General features: G+C 40.8%; 1 protein-coding gene across 2 annotated transcripts in view; it reads right to left on the reverse strand.

Moving 5' to 3' along the window:
- Positions 1-21,523, reverse strand: part of CEP41 (centrosomal protein 41) — a 46,769-nt gene extending 25,246 nt beyond the window's left edge. For both annotated transcript variants that reach the window (XM_055421270.2, XM_055421269.2), the window contains exons 1-2: positions 21,410-21,523; positions 5,818-5,881 (exon numbers count right to left, since the gene is read on the reverse strand). In XM_055421270.2, coding sequence (XP_055277245.1) covers positions 5,818-5,881; positions 21,410-21,442 — 97 coding nt within the window. In that variant the 5' untranslated portion in view covers positions 21,443-21,523. The remainder of the gene's footprint in view (positions 1-5,817; positions 5,882-21,409) is intronic.
- Positions 21,524-23,050: the final 1,527 nt, after the last annotated feature.

The following is a 23,050-nucleotide window of genomic DNA, read 5'->3' on the forward strand; positions in this document are numbered from 1 at the left end:
ATCATGAAAAAAAGAATTCACTAAGCAAAACTATGCCTCTTTTCAAATACCCATGGAACATATACCAAGATAGACCATATCCTAGACAATAAAATAAACATCAATACATTTTAAAAAATAATATATACAGAGTACATTCTCTAACCACAGTGGTATCAAACTGGAAGTCATTAACAGAAAGATAACAGGAAAATCTCCAAATACTTGTAACTAAATAACATACTTCTAAATAATCCATGGATCAAAGAAGAAGTCTTAAGAGAGGTAAAAAGATACACTGAAATGAATGAAAATGAAAATTCAACATATAAAAATTTTTGAGACACAGCTATTAATCAGTGCTGAGAGAAATTTGTATTACTAACTATATGCATTAAAAAGAGGAAAAATCTTAAATCAATAATCTAAATGCCTACCTCAAGAATCTAGAAACAAGAGCAAAATAAACCCAAAGCAAGCAGAAGAAAGGAAATAATAAAGAGAAAAATCAATAAAATTTAAAACAGAAAACACAGAAAAATTCATGAAACCCAAAGCTGGTTCTTTGAAAAGATCAATAAAATGGATAAATCTGTAGTGAAGGAAAAAAAGACACAAATTACCAACGTCAGTAATGAAACAGAGGGTTCACTTCAGACATTACAGATATCAGAAGGATAACAAGGAAATGCTACAAACAACTCTATGCACATAAATTCGAAAACTTGGATGAAATGTACTAATTCCTCAAAAAACACAAATCCACAACTAATCTAATATGAAACAAACAGTTTGAATATCCCCTTAACTATTAAAAAATTAAATTCAAAATTTAAAAACTCAAAAAAGAAGTCTCCAGGCACAACAGTTTTACTGGAGAATTCTACCAAATGTTTAAGAAAGAATTGACCTAATAATACAAAATCTCTTCCAGAAAAACAGAACAGGAGGGAATACTTCCCAACTCATTTTATGAGACCAGTATTACAACAATACTAAAACCAGACAAAGACAATCCAAAAAACAAACCAAAACTACAAACCAATGTCCCTCATGAATATAGACACAAAAATCTTTAATGAAATAATAAATAGAATTCAGTAATATATATAAGAATTATTATATCATGATTAAGTGAGGTTTACTCAGTGAATGCAAAACTAGCACAATATTTAAAAATCAATAAAGTAATCCACTATATTATCAAGAAGAAAAAATATGTATGATTATATCAATTGAGGTTGTAAAAAAGTATTCAATAAAATTCAATTGTCATTCGGGATTAAAACTCTCATAAAAATAGGAATAGGAGGAATCTCCCTCAACCTGATACAGCTAACATTATCCTTAATGATGAAAGACAATGATTTAAGTCCGGGGTAAAGATAAGGATGTTTGCTCCAGTCACTCTCATTTAACATAGTTCTGCCAGTTCTGACCAGTGCAATAAGGCAATAAAAGGAAATAGACACATGTAGACTGGAAAGGAAGAAATAAAACTTTCTTTTTTTAGATGACATGATTGTCTACATAGAAAAGCCCAAGGAATCTACCAAAAACTCCTCCCTTACCTAATAAGTACTTTTAGCGATGTCTCTGGATACAAGTTAAATACACAAAATTAAGCTGTATTTCTATATGCTAACAATGAAAACATGGATGCTGAAATTTAAAAATACCATTTAAAATTGCTCAGAAAAAGAGAAATACTTATCTGTAAATCCAACAAAACATGTATAGGATTTATATGATGAAAACTGTATGATGCTGATGAAAGAAACAAAGAGTCAAGTATATGGAGAGAAATAGCATATTAATGGAATGTAAGACTCAACATAGTAACGTGTCAGTTTTCCCCAAATTGATAAGACAGGTTGAATGAAATGCCTATCAAATGTATAGCAATATTTTTAAAGTGTAAATAAGATTATTCTACAGTTTACATGGAAAGGCAAAGGAATTAGAGTAGTGAAAGTAATTTTGTAAAGAAAAATAAAGTGGGAATAATCCATCTAACCAATATCCAATTTACTATATACAACTATGGTAATCAAGACTGTGGTACTGGCAGAAGGATAGACAGATAAATCAATGGAACAGAATACAGAAACCAGAAATAGATTCACATAAATATGCCCACTGGTTTTCAACAAAGGTGAACATACAATTCAATGGAAGAAATGAAACCTCTTAAACAAATGGTGCTAGAGAAATTGGACATCCACAGGCAAAAGTTAATCTCAGTCTAAGTTGCACATCTTATACAGAAATTACCTCAAAATGTATCACGGACTTACATATAAACCTAAAATACGTAACTTTTAGAACAAATTATGATAGAAAATCTTTGGGATCTAGGTTAGGCAAAGCGTTCTTAGGCCTGACAACAAAAGCAGGATCCATAAAAGGAAATACTGATATCCTGGACTTTACCCAGATTAAAAACTTTTGCTCTTTGAAAGACCCTGTAGGAGGATAAAAAGGCAGGCTACAGACTGGCAGAAACTATTTGCAAACCATGTATCCAACAAAGGACTAGTAGCTAGGATATATAAAGAACACTCAAAATTCAACAGCTTAAAAGCAAGCAATCTAATTAGAACACAGGCAAAAAACACAAACATTTCAGTGAAGGTGAAATACAGATATACAGATGGCAAATAAGCACACAAAGAGATATTCAACATCGTTAAGTCATTAGAGAAATGCAAAACACAAGGGCAGTGATATGCTACTACACATCTATCAGAATGGCTAAAATTAAAATTGGCAATCCCACCAAATGCTAAGGATCACACTGCTGATGGGAGTGTAAAATGGTCCAGTCACTCTGGAAAACAGTTTGGCAGTTTCTTAAAACACTACAAATGCAACTGCCAAACAACCTAGTAACTGCACTTCTGGGCACTAATCCTGGAGAAATGAAGGCTTATTTTCACATAAAAATCTGTATACAAATGTTTATAGCACATTTACTTGTAACAGTCAAAAAGGGGAAACAATTCAAATGGAATTTCCTTCAATAGGAAAATGATTAAAATTGTGACTCTGCGATCCCATGGATAGTAGCCCACCAGGCTCCTCTTGTCCATGGAACTTCCCAGGCAAGAATACTGGAGAGGGTTGCCATTTCCTACTCCAGGAGATCGAACCTGAGTCTCTTGCATCTCCTGCTTTGGCAGGCGGATTCTGTAAGACTCTGCCACCTGTGAAGTCCATGGTGCATCCACACTATGGAATATTCCTAAGAAGTGAAGTCACTTAGTTGTGTTCAACTCTTTGTGACCCCACGGACTATAACCTACCAGACTCCTCCATCCATGGGATTTTCCAGGCAAGACTACTGGAGTGGGTTGCCATTCCCTTCTCCAGGGGATCTTCCCAACCCAGGGATAGAACTTGCGTTTCCTGCACTGCAGGGAGACTCTTTACCATCTGAGCCACCACTCAAGAATAAAAAGGTATGAACTACTAATACATGCAACAACCTGGTTAAATCTCCAGAGAACTTCCTGAGGGAAAAATCCAGTCAAAGTTATATACTGTAAGATTCCATCTATATAGAAGTTGTGAAATGACAAAATTACAGAACTGGAGAACAGACTGGTGGGAGCCAGGGGTTAAGGAGCAGGTGAGGGTGGAAAGTGGATATGAAGCATCCTTGTGGTCATGGAAAAAAAGTTCTGTATCCAGACTCTATCAATGTCAATATCATGGTTGGGGTAGTGCAGTATAGTTTTGCAAGATGTTACTATAGGAAACTAGGTAAAGTACATGGAATCTCTGTTTTTTTTCTTACCATTCCATGTGAATCTACAATGACCTCAAAAGCCCACACGGTAAAGAATCTGCCTGCAATGCAGGAGAGCTGGGTTCGACCCCTGGGTTGGGAAGATCCCCTAGAGGAGGGAAGGGCAACCCACTCTAGTATTCTTGCTGGAGAATTCCAGGCAAGAATGGACAGAGGAGCCTGGTGGGCTACTGTCCACGGGGTCACAAAGAGTCAGACACAACTTAGTGACTAACACTATCTATGGACACTAACAAGTTTAATGAACAAAAACACTAGATTAAAAAATCTCAGAATATAAAAGGATATAGGCAATTACTTTGCATTATAAAAGGAAGATACAAATATCTCAATTTATAAAAAACTGAATTATTTTCAGGTATCATAATTGAGTCAAACTTTGGTTATGAGTTGAGGAACTGAAGAGAAAGAAATGGGTTTTCATTCACAAAACACAATTCAATTTCCAGGAGGAAAAAAAATGACATTATAAACAAATCTATATAGCTGAAAAACATCTCAGCTCTTACAAATTTTAATTTTAAGAAGGCTCCAAAATATATTGTAAAATAATTAGCCTCCAATAAAAAAAATAAAATAAAAAAGAAATGCAAACAGGAGGCCAGTTGTAAATGCCTAAAAAAAAAAAAGAAAGCATTAAGCAGTCTTTAAAACATTATCTGTACTTCTCAGAGAACATATGGTATTTTTAATAAAAGTACTTCCCTCTCAGAATAACTTTTTCCAGAAGGGTGGGTCACAGTTGCAATTATGGAGAAATAGGTAGCGATGCAGGAGCTGAGGGCATTGATGGTAGAAGAAATGAGGCTGGAGGAAATAACTGGGACAGCGTGGTCAAAGACACAGTACACAGGACCTCAGGCCAGGTCTCCAAAGTTGACTTCCTTATCCTGCACACAAATCCTAGTTCTGTCTCCTTTATTGAACTTTAAGTAAATCACGTAATCTCTGGACTAAGATTTCCTCTTCCTCAAAGATAGAGATAACATTTTTTACCTCCTCCCATAAAACAGGATATTTGCAAGGACAGATATCTGAACAGCACAAAAATGTTTGAAAGAAAGGTCCCAAGAAATAGTATCTGCAAAGCAGGCTCATTTAAAACATTTAAGCCCATTTTATATGGGGAAAATGCGTAACAGAAGACAATAATTTTGAAGAAGAGTAGGAGAAAGAGAAAGAAAATGAATGAGATTTAAACAGTCAACATCTCAGTTTATTTTCTTAGTTGTCTTGAGGTTACTGGTATAAAATTCAGTATTGCTAAAGGCATGTGGTACTCCAATCTATTAGCAAAACCATCTTAATAGGATGGATTTTCCACAGCAGACTTTAAGAGGTTGAAAAAAACTAAGCAAACAACCAAAATCTCACAAGACTGCAAATCCACCAGGGGTTTGGGGAGTGGTTTTCATCCTGACACTGAAAAATGTCAACAGCATGGAAATAAGCAGTAATGCACTCTTAAATTTCATTTTACCTGAACTGCAGCACTAATTTAATTTTGTCTGGTATTTTAGTTACTCATTCAAGTCTGTCTGCCTCCACTTGAATCTAAGCTCTTTGATTGCAATAATCAACAGTTCACACTGATCTTTACATGTCCCATAGCCCAGAACTTTGCATGTAGCTGCACTCTGCAAATAGGGAATTGAACAAACATGCACAAAGTATAATCGATTACTCCCAGTTTTAAGCAATATAGCTAAATTGCTTAATATACTTAAAGGTGTTCCAAGATAGAGGTGACGTCCTGATATTTTTATTAGCCTCAGCCCTGTAACTTATTAAACAATGTGTTTTTTTTTTTAAATCAGTTTCACAATTTATAGTAAGCTCAATTATGTGAATGGAGTTTTTAAAGATAATCTGAAAAATAGCTTTCATAAGTCCTGAACTCAGAAAGACATCAGACAAGACAATGAGAAACTTTGAGCTATGATTTGTATCAGGCATGACATACTGCTTTTTGTCAATAATCAGCTATTAAGATTTTTTAAAGTTTTAATTTGCTAATCTTTACTCACCAGTGTCTAGTCTTGACTTGACATGCTGATACCTTGGGTTTTGTGGTATCCTTCTGGTCAGATACTAAAAAATAAGAAAATTCATAAATAATTGGGTTAATGTTGGGAAAGGGACAATATACTTTAACAATTAGAACAAATTCTAAAATTTAATTGAATTTAAAGATGGAAGGAGCTCTAGAGGTCCAGCAGGGCTCTTCACTACAGCTTCTCTACAGGTGAAGATGGTTATCATGTTCTGTCAAAATATTTCCATATTTTGTCAAAATAATCTCATAGCACTATGCAATTAAGAAAGAAGCTCTTGAAAATTATTTCCGACATTGAGCCACAATTGATCTAATTTCCACCCAGTCCACTGATACAACCTAGAATGAACCATTGCCTCAAGCAAGCCATTAAAATAACTAAAGGCAGCTCTTTTCTCCTTTTTAATTTTCCCCTTTGGGTGATGATTTGAAGGCTGTCTTCTCTGGATGCCCTCTAGATTTTATCTAAACAGCCCCTAAAAAATGGCACGCAGACCTGAGCACGCTGCCCAGATGTTGACAGGTCAGGACCTGGTTTGGCAGGTCTTTCCTGCAACTCCCCTTGAGTTGAAGCTTCACAGATGTCACCGTGATGGCATCTGCTCTCACGGCAGCTGGGGCACATCATGGGCTCAGGGAAAGTTTATGGTCAGTAAAAAGCTGTCAGGTCTCCCCTGTCCTGTGCTTTGGTAGTAAATCTGAATCCAAGTACAAGGCATTTACCCATATTAAATTTCAGTGGCATTTTCAAAAGCCATTAAGAGAGGGAAGGCTAATGAATAAAGACATTACAAAATACAATTTTCTTGCTCAGGCTTTTTTTCTGGCCTACAAGTATGAAAAGCAGATGTTCAGTGACAGGTAGCAGTGGAATCTGAGATTAGAACTGGGTAGTACCTCTCCAGCTTCATTTTCTGTTCTCTCCCACATGTTCTCCAAATGTACCAGGTTCACTCAGGTTTCCAGTCTTAGCAAATTGTCAACTGTCCATGTGTAAAACTTCACTTTCTCTGTAAAGGTGTCCAGGGTGAAATTAGCTACTTTCTCTCTGGCTCCTAGAGGACTGAACCCTGCATTATTGTTTATACCTTGACCTTCTTTTCTAGTCTAGGATTTCCTTGAGGGTAGGAATGATAACTTACTCAAATTTGTTTTCACCCAGGACCCAGCACATGGAGGACACATTTACTGATATTCTACCAATAAATAAACATCTAGAATGAGGATTTTGTTGTTGTTTGCTGTCACGCAGTTGTGTCCGATTCTTTCTGACCGCATGGACTGCAGCACCCCAGGCTTCCCTATCCTTCACCATCTCCTGGAGCTTGCTCAAACTCGTGTCCATTGAGTTGGTGATGCCATCCAACCATCTCGTCCTCTTATCATCCCCTTCTCCTCCTACCTCCAATCTTTCCCAGCATCAGGGTCTTTTCTAACGAGTCAGCTCTTTGAATCAGGTGGCAAAAGTATTGGTGCTTCAGCTCCAGCATCAGTCCTTCCAATGAATATTCAGGACTGATTTCCTTTAGGTTTGACTGGTTGATCTCCTTGCAGTCCAAGGGACTCTCAAGAGTCTTCTCCAACACCACAGTTGAAAAATATCAATTCTTCAGTGCTTGGCCTACTTTATGGTCCAACTTTCAAATCCATACATGACTACTGGAGAAACCATAGCTTTGACTGGATGAACCTTTGTTGGCAAAGTAATGTCTTGCTTCTTAATACACTGTCTAGGTTGGTCATAGCTTTCCTTCTAAGAAGAAAGTGTCTATTAATTTCATGGCTGCAATCACCATCTGCACTGATTTTGGAGCCCAAGAAAATAAAGTCTGTCACTGTTTCCACTGTTTCCCCATCTGTTTGCCATGAAGTGATGAGACCAGATGCCATGGTCTTCATTTTTTGAATGGTGACTTTTAAGCCAGCTTTTTCACTCTCCTCTTTTACTTTCATAAAGAGTCTTTTAGTTCCTCTTTACCTTCTGCCATAAGGGTGGTATTATCTCCATATGTGAGGTTGTTGATATTTCTCCTGGCAATCTTGATTCCAGCTTTTGTTTCATCCAGCCTGACGTTTCTCATAATGTACTCTGCATATAAATTAAATAAGCAGGGTGACAATATATAGCCTTGATGTACTCTTTTCCAAATTTGGAACCAGTCTGTTGTTCCATATCCAGTTCTAACTATTGCTTCTTGACCTGCATACAGGTTTCACAGGAGGCAGGTAAGGTGGTCTGGTATTCCCATGTCTTTACGAATTTTCCACCGTTTGTTGTGATACACATAGTCAGTGGCTTTAGCATAGTCAATGAAGCAGATGTTTTTCTGGTATTCTCTTGCTTTTTCGATGATCCAATAGATGTTGTCAATTTGGTCTATGGTTCCTCTGCCTTTTCTAAATCCAGCTTGAACATCTGGAAGTTCACAGTTCATGTACTATTAAAGCCTAGCTTGGAGAATTTTGAGCATTGCTTTGCTAGCATGTGAGATGAGTGCAATTGTGCGGTAGTTTGAACATTCTTTGGCATTGCCTTTCTTTGGGATTGTAATGAAAACTGACCTTTTCCAGTCCTGTGGCCACTGCTGAGTTTTCCAAATTTGCTGGCATATTGAATGCAGCACTTTCACAGCATCACCTTTCAGCTGAGTTGGAATTCCATCACCTCCACTAGCTTTGTTTGTAGTGATGCTTCCTAAGGCACACTTGACTTTGCACTCCAAGATGACTGGCTCTAGGTGAGTGATCACACAGTTGTGGTTATCTGGATCATTAAGATCTTTTTTGTATAGTTCTTCTGTATTTTCATGCCACCTTTTCTTAATATCTTCTGCTTCTGTTAGGTCCATATAGTTTTTGTCCTTTATTGTGAGGATTATATTATAGCAACTATTTAGTTTCTTAGAAGAGAACATTAGATTTTTAAACCTGTATCATTTGCCCTTGAAAACATAGTTAAATTATAGCATGCCCTGTTGGGAGGTCTGAAAAACAAATCTACATATTAAAATACCTTTCCAAATGACTCACAAAGCATAAAAAAATAGGGTAAATATATTATGTCTTCGCTTCCCTGGTGGCTCAGAGGTTGAAGGTCTGCCTCCAATGCGGGAGACCCGGGTTCGATCCCTGGGTCAGGAAGATCCCCTGGAGAAGGAAATGGTAACCCACTCCAGTACTCTTGCCTGGAGAATCCCATGGATGGAGAAGCCTGGTAGGCTACAGTTCATGGGGTCGCAAAGAGTCGGACACGACTGAGCGACTTTACTACTACTACTACAGAATATCTATTAGTCAGAGTTTTTGATTTTGGAAACCAGGAAGAATTTTTAAAAATTGGGATAGCTACAGAAAATTATCAACATTTAATTTTGACAAGGACAAAAACAAAGTAAAACCTCACAGTTTCCATTTGCTATTTTAATATTAAAAAGAAAGAAAAAATCCTAGAATAAATAGATCAGCTCTATAGTGTTATTAAAAAACTCATTGATATTGTCTGTGTTTTTCATTTCACCCCAGGGAAATAAAACCTTTGTCATGGACACTTGGCACGGGTACTTGGAGGTGGAACCCCTGAGCCTCTTTATCCTGAGAGACAGGTTGGAAAGCTCCATCTGATCAGTAACCCTGCTGTCGGTAAGAAAAAGTGACTCCAACATCTTCTAAGATGAAGACAGAGAAGATTCTTAATTGAGAGATGGACAATATTCAAAGACTGAAAAGAGGGATGATAGGATGAGTTCCCCAGGAGACGAAACTGGCAAAACAAAACAATAAAACAAACAACAAAAATCCAGGGAAAATATGTGCCTGTTAAATTAAGTGAAGGAAAGGTAAAACTAGAACTTAGTTCTCTCAGGCTAAGAGATTTTCTTTTTTCTGTCTTTCCCTTTCTTTCTTTCCTTCACACTCTGTATTTTTATAGTTTCTATATAGTGTTTCCTGTTTTTACTTTTGTTTTTCCAACTAGTTTCCTAGCAAAGCTTCTTTTGAAAGATTCCAGGCTAGTCTCTGCTGAACCAGGCGGATTTGTCCATACCTCAGCCAACATAGCTAAGAAGTGAGGGTGTCTCTGGGGACCAGGTGTGGTGGCAGCAGAATGATGGGGGGGGGAGTGTGGACAGCTGCAATGGCTGAGCCCTTCCCACCCCCGGTTTTCCCTTACATAGACTAATGAGAAATCCATATGCTACAGGACAAAAATGTAGTGTTTCTTGCCCATTTTCCCATTTTGGTCCAAATCCTTGTTCCTGGCTTTCTGGTACCAACCATAACGTAAAACTCTTGTGTTCTATCATATGCAGAATACAGTTTATGGAACTGCCAGACTTTTTTTTCCCTTAAAATCCTTGCTTTCAGGGTGACTGTTTCTTGACCTACTGACCAACTAGCTTCTTTTTTTCAATTACATAAACAGGATGGAATGGTGGAAAGTGAAAGAGCTGAGAAAAGCAGCTGTTTCTAGGAGGACTATTCATTCATTCGACAAAGACTTATTGAGCACCAACCATTCATTCAGTCGACATTTACTGGGTGCCTACTAGGAGTAAGCCACCATGCTGAGGACACAGAGGTAACAAAACACAGTCCTTGCCATCCAGCTCTCACTGATGCTGGGAAGTGAGACAAGCGAGCAGATGTCACACTGCATGATGAACAAGCAGACGGAAGCAGGGGTGTGTGTGTTAAGATTGGAACTACTTCCTGAGGAGTGACTTCTAAGCTGAAACCTGAGGGCTGAAGAAGTTAGTCAAGCTGAACAAGTAGTGGGTGGGAGCTGCAGGGTTCCTGGTAACTGTCAGACCTGCAGGACTATGGGCCGTATGGGGTCAAGTGGGGCTAGTGGAGCAGGCGGGAGCAGAGCACAAAGGGCCTCGTACTCATGCTGAGAAACATAGAGTTTATTCTGTAGATCACTGTGGATCCTGTAGACCAAAAGGGGCCATTTTACTCCCCCAACTCAAAGGGATATGTCAATGTCTGGACTGGGTGGTGGGTAAGTTACCAACATCTAGTAAGTAGAGGCCAGGGATGCTGTTAAATATCCTACAATGACAGGAGGAGCCCCCCAATCAGAAAGAATTAGCTGGCTCCAAATGTCAATTGTGCTTAAATTGAGGAACACTGGTGTTGATGATGGAGTAACTGAAGAAGGTTTAGGGAGAAGGGATGGGATCCTATTTCCATTTTAGGAAGATCACCCTGGCAGCACCCTGGAGAACTAATAGGATCAAAGACAAGAGTGGAGGCACAAAGATCAGGTAAGAAGTTGTGCTCAGAGAATCTGTAGTCCTAAGAAAGTGGCAGCAAAGGTGAGAGGCAGACAGTTTTAAAAAGTCTTTAAGATATAAAATCTTTAAAACTGACCAGTATAACAGGGGAAGGGCAGTGATTGTCATTGTTCAGTTGCTGAGTCGTGTCCAAATCCTTGTGACCCATGGATGGTAGCCCGCCAGGCTCCTATGTCCATAGAATTTTCCAGGCAAGAATACTGGAATGGGTTGTCTTGGACTGCAAAGTGATCCAACCAGTCCATCCTAAAGGAGATCAGTCCTTGGTATTCACTGGAAGGACTGATGTTGAAGCTGAAACTCCAATACTTTGGCCACCTGATGCAAAGAGCTGACTCATTTGAAAAGACCCTGATGCTGGGAAAGATTGAAGGCAGGAGGAGAAGGGGATGACAGAGGAGGAGATGGTTGGATGGCATCACCGACTCGATGGACATGGGTTTGGGTAGACTCCAGGAGTTGGTGATCGAGAGGGAGGCCTGGCGTGCTGCGGTTCATGGGGTCGCAAAGAGTTGGACACGACTGAGCAACTGAACTGAACTGAAAGGACCTTCCCAACTTAGGGATTGAACCTGTGTCTCTTGCGTCTCCTGCAGTGGCAGGCAGATTCTTTTCCACTGTGCCATCTGGCAAGCCCAAAGGACAGTGATGCCATTCCCCAGAAAAAGGACTTAAGGAGGAAGCATATATTGGAAAACATCATGTATTCTGTTTGGGACATTTTGAAAATGAAGTATCTGTGGGTTATCCAAAACGGAAGTGGTAAGCTGGATATCTAGGGGGTCTGCAGATCAAGAGAGATTTCTGAACTAGGAAAAAACAAGATTTGGAGGTTGTCGGCATGCAGGCAGCAGGGGAAGCCATGGGAATGACAGAATCACCACTGGAGCATGTACAGGCTGAGGGAAAAAATCTCCAACATTTATGGTCAGGTGGAGAAAAGCACTGTGGGTGAAACTTGCAAGAGGCCACAAGAAAGTGGGTCATGAGAATTAAAGAAGAGTTTCAGGAAGAAGGGAATGGTCAACTGTGATTGATGCTGTCAAGTCAGAGAACAGGAGGTCAAATATGAACAAGTGAACAAGAATGCAGGTCAAGGAAGAGAAAACAGAAAAGTTAATTTGAACTGAACAAACCAACGGTGGTTGATGACCCTGGTGGATGCCGTTACGGTAAACTGACACCAAGAAAAGCAAAAAGCAAGTTAAGTGTATGAGAAGGGAGAACAGTAGCCAGTTGGGTCTTTTTTTTTTTCCCTTCCGAGTTGCTAGGGAATAGTTTTTGTTGTTTGAAGAAAGGAGAGGTTCGAGGATGTTTATAAGCAAATGGGCTGAATAAAAGGTGGAAAATGAGGTGAGCAGTTATGAAAACGAGGGAGTAGGAGAAGATGAGGCCCAGAGCCCAGGCGGAACATGCAGCTTTGGAAATATATTTAAGATAATGAAATAAGGGGACTTCCCTGGTAGTCCAGTGGTTGAGACTCCAAGTTTTCAATGCAGGGGGGTGGGTTTGATCCCTGGTCAGGGGAAAAAGGATCCCACAGGCCGTGTGGTGCAGCCAATAAACAATGAAATCAGATAGGCGGTCATGATGAAGGTTCAATGGGAGGGAGGAAGGAGAAAGTTGAGAAAGTTGATGTTTGTGGTATTAGTACAGGCTCTTTGAAAGCAACCAAAAGTGTCAGAGGCCCTTTGAGGGCTTACATCTCTAGGGAGGGTCAAAAGAAAATACCCTCCCCATCTACCTGCCTATCTGTGCTCTTTCACTTCTAGTCAGCTTTCAAGACCCAGCACAAGCACATCTTCCAGGAAGATTCCTCCTCTGGGGAGTGCAGTCAGATAGAAATCTCTTCCCTGCCTAGACTGTTACAGCACTTTGTACCACTTACACCCCTCACTGCCTGCACTTGGGAGAGAGGCGCTGCCTCTGTACCTGGTACAGGGCCTTGCACCAGCGTGAGAGTAATAAGTACAGCCAGATGCATGGAAATGGTCCTGAGACCTGAGCCACACGCAGTGTGAGCGCTAGTGCCCTGTGGGCAGCACTGACATCAAGGGCTGGAGGAACCTGGAACAGAGCAAGCTCTCAACTGGGGGTGATAAGAGAGACTGCAGAGAAGTGGCGCTGGAGCTGTGTTTCAAGGGTTGAACTTCTGCGGATAATAAGATGGGGAAAAGGGATGGAAAGAGTATTCAAAGTGGAAGAAATTATAATAGCAAGGACACTTTTAAAGGCATGTTTGCATGAGTGCTAAGTCACTTCAGTCGTGTCCGATTCTTTGCAACACTATGGACTGTAGCCCGCCAGGCACCTCTGTCTATGGGATTCTCCAGACAAGAATACTGGAGTGGGTTGCAATGCCCTCCTCCAGGGGATCTTCCTGACACAGGGATCGAACCCAACTCTCTTATGTCTCCTGCACTGGCAGGTGGGTTCTTTACCACTAGCACCACCTGGGAAGCCCCAAAAGCATGTTGAAAGAACAGCAAACCGTTCTGTTTGCTGGAGAAGACCCAACAACAATAAAGGTAATCGCTGCTAACATTTACTGAGCACTTCACTGTGTTGTCAGGCACTCAGCTAAGCATTTCTCTCTATTATCTCCTTTGATCCTCACAACCACCAATAAAGTAGAAAGCCTAGTGTTAGCCTCATTCTACATATGAGGAAACGGGAATAAAGAGGTGGAGTGACTTTCTGAGGTTGGCTGGTAAGAGTGATAGAACCTGGAATTAAACTGGACAGTCTGGCTCTAGAATTTTAACTCTTACTCTACTGCACAGCCTCATTCAGGCAGCGGTTCTGAATATGGGGTCCATGGATTGAATTTAGGAGGTCCAGGAGTCCCATGAATCTGTATGCAAAAACTACGAGTGTATGTATGTACATTTTTCTAGGGGAAGGGTCCTTGATTTTCACCAAATTTTCAAAGGGGTCTATCACCAAATGGTTAAGAATCACAGGTGTATAGAATCCTATGCTGTAAGGTTGGACATGGATACAGAAGCACCAGGTGGAAACCCCTGAATTTATAATAGCAAGGTCTGAGGGTCTGGACTAGCCCTGAAGATGATGGAGGATACCAGAAACACTGAAATATAAGCCACACAATCAAAGGAGTATTTTGGCAGATCACTATTACATGCAAGGTAAGACCACGTATTTGTGAATACATGGATGTTGGAGAAGAAGGGAGAAGAATGATATGTCAACAGTGGGGTTTTTCTGTAGGAAAATCACTGAAAAAAATGAGGGAGATTGTCTGAATCACAGGTCACTCAAAAACGAATAAGCTTTTCTGACTTCCCACTTCTTTTCAAATGAAATTCACAAGGTTGTTCACATTAAAATGACAATGTATGATTTACAATTAAGGAAAAAAAAAACAAATTACATATTTTATTCAGAATTTCTCTACTTATCTCATTTGCATAAAGAGAAAGTCAATACAATGAAGGCACTAGATATCAATTTTAAAAGAGATTTTTTTTTTTAATGGGAGTTTTAATCTAGTCCAATTCTGCTGATCTGAAACATCAGCCTTGACCCACGTTGCATGTGCAGCAGCCCTTACTCTGCCAACAGCTACCACCTGTGGCAGACTGTATTTTTCAAGATGGCCACAACAGGATTTCCCAACCCACTTACGCTGTGATGTTGACAATCCTCCCAATGAGGGGTGGGGGCCTATGTTCTTTCCCCTTGAATCTGGATGGGCATGTGACTGATGGAGGTGATGCCACAGGACTTCTGAGGCTGGATCATAAAAGACAATACAGCTTCCACCTGGTTCTTTTGAGACACTTGTTCTTGGGACCCAGCTCACACTACAGGGAAGGCCAAGTCACATGGAAAAGGTCATTTGTACGTGGCGTGGCTGACGGCACCAGCTGAGGTCCCAGCAACAGACTATATCAGCAATCTGATGTGAAAAAAGCCTTTAGGATAACTTTAGACCCAGTTTCTATCTATCTGCAAAACCACATGAGAGAGTCCAAGTAATTGCCAAGTTGAGCCTAGTCAACCTCTAGAATTTGACCAATAATAATGTCAATTTTTCACATCTCCTACACACTCTCTCTCTTTTGGGGGCTTTATATCCTTAAAATAGTATCCTTTTAATGAGGTTTTTACTGAGGTTTTGGAAGGAAGTACATTTGTTCAATATGCTGTCTTCACCCAGTAGGTCATGATCCCACCTTCTTCAGTTTGTTGTTGTTCTCAGCCACTAAATATTGAGAAAACTCATGACAAACCAACATATAATTGGAACGCCATCTCACCCTTTTTACTTTCTAGCTAACCTCCTTGTTTTATTTATTTATTTTGGCTGTGCCATGCAGCATGTGGGGTCTTAATTCCCTGACCAGGGATTGAACCTGTGCAGAATGCAGGATTGAACCTTGCAGTTGAAGTGCAGAATCTTAACCACTGTCCTGCCAGGGAAGTCCCTCTAGCTATGCTCCTTGTGGGGAGCAGGGGTAAACCACTACACCAAGTAACTGTATCTTACTCTTCCATCTGTTGCAATGTGGCCACTGTCCCCATCATTCTACTATGGTTCCTGGAGGAGCTAGCCAATGTCAGAGTTCCCTTAAATGCTAAATATAACAGCTACTTTTCAGCCTCTAACTTACATGACCTTTCTGCACAGTGTTATATAGTCCCACCTTCTTCAGTTTTCACTTGACTTCAATAATAGCTCTCTCTCCTGATTCTCCAATGACTCATGGATCCTTCTTTTAGCCATCTAAACACTGTCTTCCCTAGGATTCCATCTTCTTAATCTATAAGTTCTCTGTGGGCCATTTAGCCTTAATTCCATTTACATGCTTCTAATTTCCAAATAGTGAACTCTCGTCTTGACTTCTCAGAGAAGGCAATGGCAACCCACTCTAGTACTCTTGCCTGGAAAATCCCATGGACGGAGGAGCCTGGTAGGCTGCAGTCCATGGGGTCGCTAAGAGTCAGGCAGACTAAGCGACTTCACTTTCACTTTTCATTTTCATGCATTGGAGAAGGAAATGGCAACCCACTCCAGTGTTCCTGCCTGGAGAATCCCAGGTACAGAGGAGCCTAGTGGGCTGCCATCTATGGGGTCGCACAGAGTCAGACACGACTGAAGCAATTTAGCAGCAGCAGCAGCCTTGACTTCTCCCAGCTGAGATATATTCATTTACTCATTTAACAAATATTTAAAGAACAATTGCGTGCCAGGCAGTGGCACAGTACAGACAAGATCCCTATCTTATCATCTTGTAGATGTGCCAGAAATAGACAAGCAAATAAAATAATTACAGATCATGACCTACTGGGTGAAGATAGCATATTGAACAAATGTACTTCCTTCCAAAACCTCAGTAAAAAACCTCATTAAAAGGATACTATTTTAAGGACATAAAGCCCCCAAAAGAGAGAGCGAGTGAAGCAGAAATGATAACATGTGTTTTTGGAAGTCTAGGAAGCCCATCAACAAGTGAAAATTACTTGATACACTCAAGAAAATTGAAGGGAAAGCCAAGAAAAATTCTTAAAAGGCCCAGGAATTGACAGCTCCAGGCACCTCCAGAAGTAAAAGGGCTGAAATAAGCAAAATTGGTTGAAATCTGAATGAGAAGCTACTGGATCTACAAAACCTTCTCACTCTGTGCCACTGGGTGACTGCCCTTCCCCCACCACAGCAGGTATCCATAGAGTTATTTCTTGAAAAGGGTTTCTGGACTTGGGGCGGGGCGGTTTCCAGACACAGGGAAGGCTATCATTACTGAAAACAGGGATTTTAAGTGACTGGTGCATACTCATGTTGAAATTTAGCCCCTGACTTTAATTTCTCCAGCAATTCAACTAGGCTTCTACTCTCAGGCTTCCCTGGTGGCTCAGATGGTAAAGAATCCGTCTGCAATGGAGGAAAACTGGGTTCAATCCCTAGGTTGGGAAGATCTCCTGGAAAAGAGAATGGCTACCACTCCAGTATTCTTGCCTGTAGAAGTCCATTGACAGAGGAGCCTGGAGGGCTACAGTCCATGGGGTTGCAAAGAGTTGGAGACAACTGAACAACAACATTAAGTGTACAAAAGAATTATGTCTTAAAAAATGAATATATCTTAATTAAAAAATACATTTTGCTAAAATATGCTATCATCTGAGCTTTAAGCAAGTTGTAGTAGTAACTCAAAGATCACAGATCATCATAACAAACATTAATAAACAGTTTGAAATAATTGTGATAATTACCAAAATGTGACACGGAGACATGAAGTGAGCAAATGCTGTTGGGAAAATGATGCCAAAAGACCTGCTTGATACAGAATTGCACAAACCTTCAATTTCTGAAAATGCAGTATCTGCTCAACACAAGAAAACAAGGCATGCCTGTACGAATACACATAGTAGCATCATTCATCATAGCCGTAAAATGAAAACAATGAAAATGTCCAAAGAACGCATGAAAAAAATGTGGCATATCCATGCAAAGGAATATTACTCAGTAATAAAAAGGAATGAAATATCAAAGCATAATACAACATGCATGAACTTTTAAAACATTATGAAAGATGCCAGTCACATAAGATATTGTGCATAATTCAATTTACAGGAAATTTAGAGAACAGGCAAATCCAGAGACAGACACAGACAGGAGCGGATTAAGGAATGACAGCTAGAGGTTACAAAATTTCTTTTGGGGGTGATGAAAATGCTCTGAAATTGGTTTTTGTGATGACTGCACAACTCTGTGAAGATACTGTTGTTGTTTAGTTGCTAAGTTGTGTCCAACTTTTTCCGACCCTATGGACTATAGCCTGCCAGGCTTCTCTGTCCATGGGATTTCCCAGGCAAGAATACTGGAGAGGGTTGCCAATTCCTACTTTAGGGTATCTTCCACACCCAGGGATCAAACTTGCATCTCCTGCATTGGCAAGTGAATTCTCTACCACTCAGCCATCTGGGAAGCCCCAGTATCAGTTAGGAAAATGCAGATTAAGACCATGAGGAGGTATCACTGCTGCTGCTGCTGCTGCTAAGTCACTTCAGTCGTGTCCGACTCTGTGTGACCCCATAGACGGAAGCCCTATTAAAACAACTAAAATAGAAAATGCTTGTAATACTCAATGTTGCCAAGAATGTAAAAACACTGGATTTCTCATACACTACGGCTGGGAATGCAAAATGCTACACCCGATCTGGAAAACTAGTTTGTCAGTTTCTTAAAAAACTTAATATGTGTGATTTCCCAGTGGTTCAGTGGCTAAGACTTCATGCTCCCAGTGCAGGGCTTGATCCTTGGTCAGGGAACTAGATTCCACATACTGCAACTAGGAGTTTGAATGCCAAAACTAAAAGATCCTGCATTCCACATGCCACAACGAAGAACTTGCACAGCCACATAAATATTTTAAAAAGAAACACACCTAAATATAAGCTTACCATACCACCCAGCAACTGCACTCTTGAGCATCTATCCCAGAGAAATGAAAATTAACATCCACACAAAGAACTGTACCCCAAAGTTCATATCTCTGTTTGTTGCCCAAACAGAAAACAACCAAAATATCCTACAATAGTTTAATGGTTAAACAAACTGCTATACATCCATACCACAGAATACTAATCAGCAATAAAAATGAATGAACTATTGCTACAGGCAACAATGTGAATGTGTCTTAATAATACTATTTTGAGTGAAAAAAGTCAGTCTTAAAAGGTCACAAACTATATGATTTCCATTTATGTAACATTTTCAAAATTACAGAAATAAGAGGCCACATTAATGGTTGCCAGGGGTTAGGATGGTGAGGAGGAAAGTGGGTGTGACTAGCAACAAGTAGCTTGAGGGAGAGATTTGTGGATGGAATAGTTCTCTGTCTTGATTGTAAATCAACACTCATGCAAATCTTGATTATATTAAATCTACACATGTGATAAAATAGCTCCAAACCACACACATGTTGTACAAATGTCAAATTTCTGCTTTTCATATTGTACTATATTTACATAAAATATAATCATTGAGGGAAACTGGGTAAAGGGTACATGGGGTCACTTTGTACTATTTTGGAAACTTCCTGTGAATTTATTTTAAAATAAAGGTTTTTTTTAAAAGGACATTAGAGCCCAAATCAGAGTTCTTAAGAATTAACAACATGATGGCAGAAATGAAAAACTCAACGGAAAGATTGGGGGATAAAGTTACATCTTCCAAAGAGAACAAAAAAACAAAGATGTAGAAAATAGGAGATAAAATTTAAGAAAATTAGGGAACCAGTCATATAGAAGCAACATCAGAATAATGAATTCAAGAAAGAGAGGATGGAGAAAATGGAGGACGAGAGTCAACAATTTTTTTAAATGTTTACAGAATAGAAAGACATGAGTTTCTGCTGCCTCTCCCCCAAAAAAGTGAGAACAAATATCTATCAAGAAATATCTTTGTGAAACATCATAACACTGGTGACAAAGAGAAGATTCTATGAGCTTCCAAAAGGAACACTCAAGTGGCATACAAAGGAACAGAATGGTTCTGAACGTCTCCACAACAAAAAGTGAATGCTATTAGACCACAATGCAATGTTTCCAACAGACTGATGATTTATAACCAAGAATTCCATACCTAACTAAGCTCTCAGGCAAATAAACATGAAGGTAAAATAAAATTTTTAGACATGCCTAATGTTGTAGACATAAATTTAAAATATTTATTTCTTATGCAATCTTTCTTAAGAAAACAACTGGCAGTTTTGCTCCATGAAAAAAGAGAGTAAGCTGAACATCTTTATCCAGGGCACAAATATGCAACCACAGGGGGCATCCCTGCTCCTCTACCCCTACACTCCTAAGACTATTCATCCTTTTTCTCCCATATTTCTGATCTCATTAATGGCATCAGCACCAATGAGTAGCCCAAGCTCAAAGTCATCCATCACACTCTCATTTCTCAGAGTTAATCATTAAGTCATGATTATTTTATCCCCTAAGTATTTCTCTCTGTCCCTAGTTCCACAGCCTTACTTGAGGTCTGTATCATAATAACCACCTAACCCCAATCTCCCTAGCCCCAGTCTTGGCCTCCTCAAATCCACTGTCTGCAATGTGGTTGCAACCACCACCTAAACTGCGCAACTGATCATGGCACTGGGCTGCTTAAAACCCCAAAGCTTCTCAAATTCTGACCAGCAGTCAGTAGGCACTGGTCAAAGTGTTACTCTTCACACCTACCTCCCCTACATCCATGGTAGACATTACAATGGATCATGGCACTCCCCTGCAGAGCCTAAATTCAACCTTTCTTAACAAAGGTACAACTTTCTCAACAAATTCATAGGCATCCATCATGAGATGAAACAAGCTGCAGCTCCAGGTTATTACACTGGTAAGGCACAGAAGGCCCTTCCGGACTTTACTCCTGCCTCTCTAGGACAGGCTGTCTACCTGCGTGTTTCGCATCTCCTTAAATTGGTTCCAGCTGTCCTCTCTAGCTCCGGCTGTCCTCTCTGCCTGGGATGTTTCTCCTTCTGCCTAGTTTTTTGAGACTTCAGATCATCTCCAGGCCGCTTCTCTCATTCCCTCAGGTGAACCCTAGCTTTCTTCTCTGCTCGCCTAACATCTTACTCTCCAACCACATTGAACTCAAACTGTTTACAAGTCTTCCTCACTAGACTTAATGAAGGACAAACACGTCTTGTCTGATTCTCTGTGTATTTCTAGCACCCCCTGCACAGTAGGAATCCAGTAAACATTTGTTGCGGTGAAATGACCCCATATGCAGAGGGCAACTGGGTGTGAAACTGCCAAGTGAGTAAAAGGTCTTAATCGATGAGGGGGTAAAATTTATGTTATATTTTGCGGCCTTTCCAACTGGCTTAGTCTGCTTATTCCTGCTCTTTCTGTATCCCCATAATCAGAAATGATGGCTCCTTTGATTTGGTTCCTTTAGTGTTTCGGGCTTCATCCTGGTGTTACTTATTTTTTTAGCTGCCATTCTTAAGACTGTAAGCCCTCTTGAGGGAAGGGACTTGTGTCTTCATGCACTTCGCTCCTTTTGGCGACAAACACAGTGCGCCTGTGCGGGATGGGGCCTGTGGCCGCAGGATAGGGTCAGGCATTTCATCCCCCCAGACCCGCCCCGCCTTCCTCCCCCTCCGGACCCCTCCTCACACCGCCGCTTCCCGCCTTCCGGACGGCGGAAGTCGGTGGCTACTCTTCCCCGCCCACGTGGAGCCTTTTCCGGTGCGCCCGCCCCCTCCGATTCTCCGATCCGGACCTGGCCCTCACCTCAGGATTCCCAATGTGCCTCCGGACAGACATATTTGCTCCAACCGACCACGCTCGGGGTTCTAGCCTCACCGGTAGCCTCTAACCCTAGCTTCCTACCCCCACAACCCCCGCTCAGCCGCCTCCCTACAACCTCTTCTCCGATTGGCCTGCTTTCCGCTGCCAGCCAATGGATGCCCTGTTTACTCCCTCATTGCAGGGTCAAGGGAGAGTGAGACGCTGCTCAATGGTTGCCAAGGGCAACGCGGGACGCCGGCTGGGGAGGCTCTTTGTGCTCTCGGCTGGGCCTGCAGACTCCAGCCTCCGCGCGGGATGAGGGACGCCGGGGGAGGGGAAGCTGCAGACAGCGCGTGGGCGGCTGCGGAGAGCTCGAGGGGGGATGGGCTCGAAAGCGTGGAAAAAGCAAATGTTTCTAGCTAGGGTGGAAGCACAAACACCGCGCAGGGCCGCCTCCCTTTAAGGTTCTTTTAGCCAAACATCTAGATCCTTCTTCCACAATAGAGGATAGTTATGGGACATGGTTGTTCAGCAGGGATGAGAATCTGTAGTTTATTTTCAGGTTAAGTTAATATGCAAATTGTGCAAAATATCATGTGGAAATACAGGCATTATTGTTGCTTTAAAAGCTTTTAACTTGCAACAGAACGGCAGCCTTAATTGCAAAGCACACATCATTCTCTGATTCTTCATTCATTTAACAAATATTTAATAAGCACCTTATGAGAAAAGCTGCAGAAGGTTTTGTGGAGGATGGGAGGATGACTAAGACCCAGTCCCGTTGTCATGGAAACCATTGTGACTCCTGCCATCAGCCACCACCTGTTCTTATTCCAGATCTGAAAATTGAGTCCTAGCACCTTTACAAAATAATCACACACACAGTTTGAGTTGGCTCCGAAATGTACCACCAAATCCATCAAAATTATTATTTCCTTTTACACGGGGCGGGGAGGGGGAACAAACACAGTCACCCTTTGTCCTTTGCTTTAAGTTGTTTTTCCAGGAATGGAGAAAGGTTACCCTGAACTGTTCATACTCGCTAGCTCTCTGCTTGAGAATAATAGCATACATCTGAGCTGTTTCAGGGTCTGGGCAGATGACCTATTCAACAACATGGCGTGACATGTGTCCTTTCAGACTCCTCAGCAACCCACCCTTCCGGTCAAATCTTGAGTGGTATTGCCACTCAGAGCTGCTTGATCTCCAGGATCTTAAACTGGCCACAGCTGTCTTCTTGCACGTTCATGCCTCCTGAGTTTTAACTTCCTTATCTCCAATCCTTCCACTCTGAAATTACCAGTTTTTCTCCCCTCCACTAAAATAAGGAAGAATTTAGAGACTGCAGAAAATTGGAGGTGGGAGGATATTTAGAAGCTTTTGCATAGCAGGCAGAGGCTTTTGGACACATTACAACTTAGAAAGATGTTTACCTGGTTCAGAGTGGGGGTGGTGTGGTGATAGAGATTATGGGTAGAATAAACAGGAGAAAGGAAAGCAGAGAGGGAGATAATAAGGGACTAAACTAAGGGGTTGTGAGAAAGAGGAAAAGAGATTTAAAGACATGAGAAGAGGTAACGAGTGCAAGAGATAGGAAGGAATCAAGGAAGGTTATCATTTTTATACCTCGGAGACTGAATAGAT

Source organism: Moschus berezovskii, chromosome 3 (genome assembly GCF_049115385.1).
Source record: "Moschus berezovskii isolate FMDL1 chromosome 3, NW_MosBer_1.0, whole genome shotgun sequence".
In the NCBI taxonomy this organism is placed as follows: Eukaryota; Metazoa; Chordata; class Mammalia; order Artiodactyla; family Moschidae; genus Moschus; species Moschus berezovskii.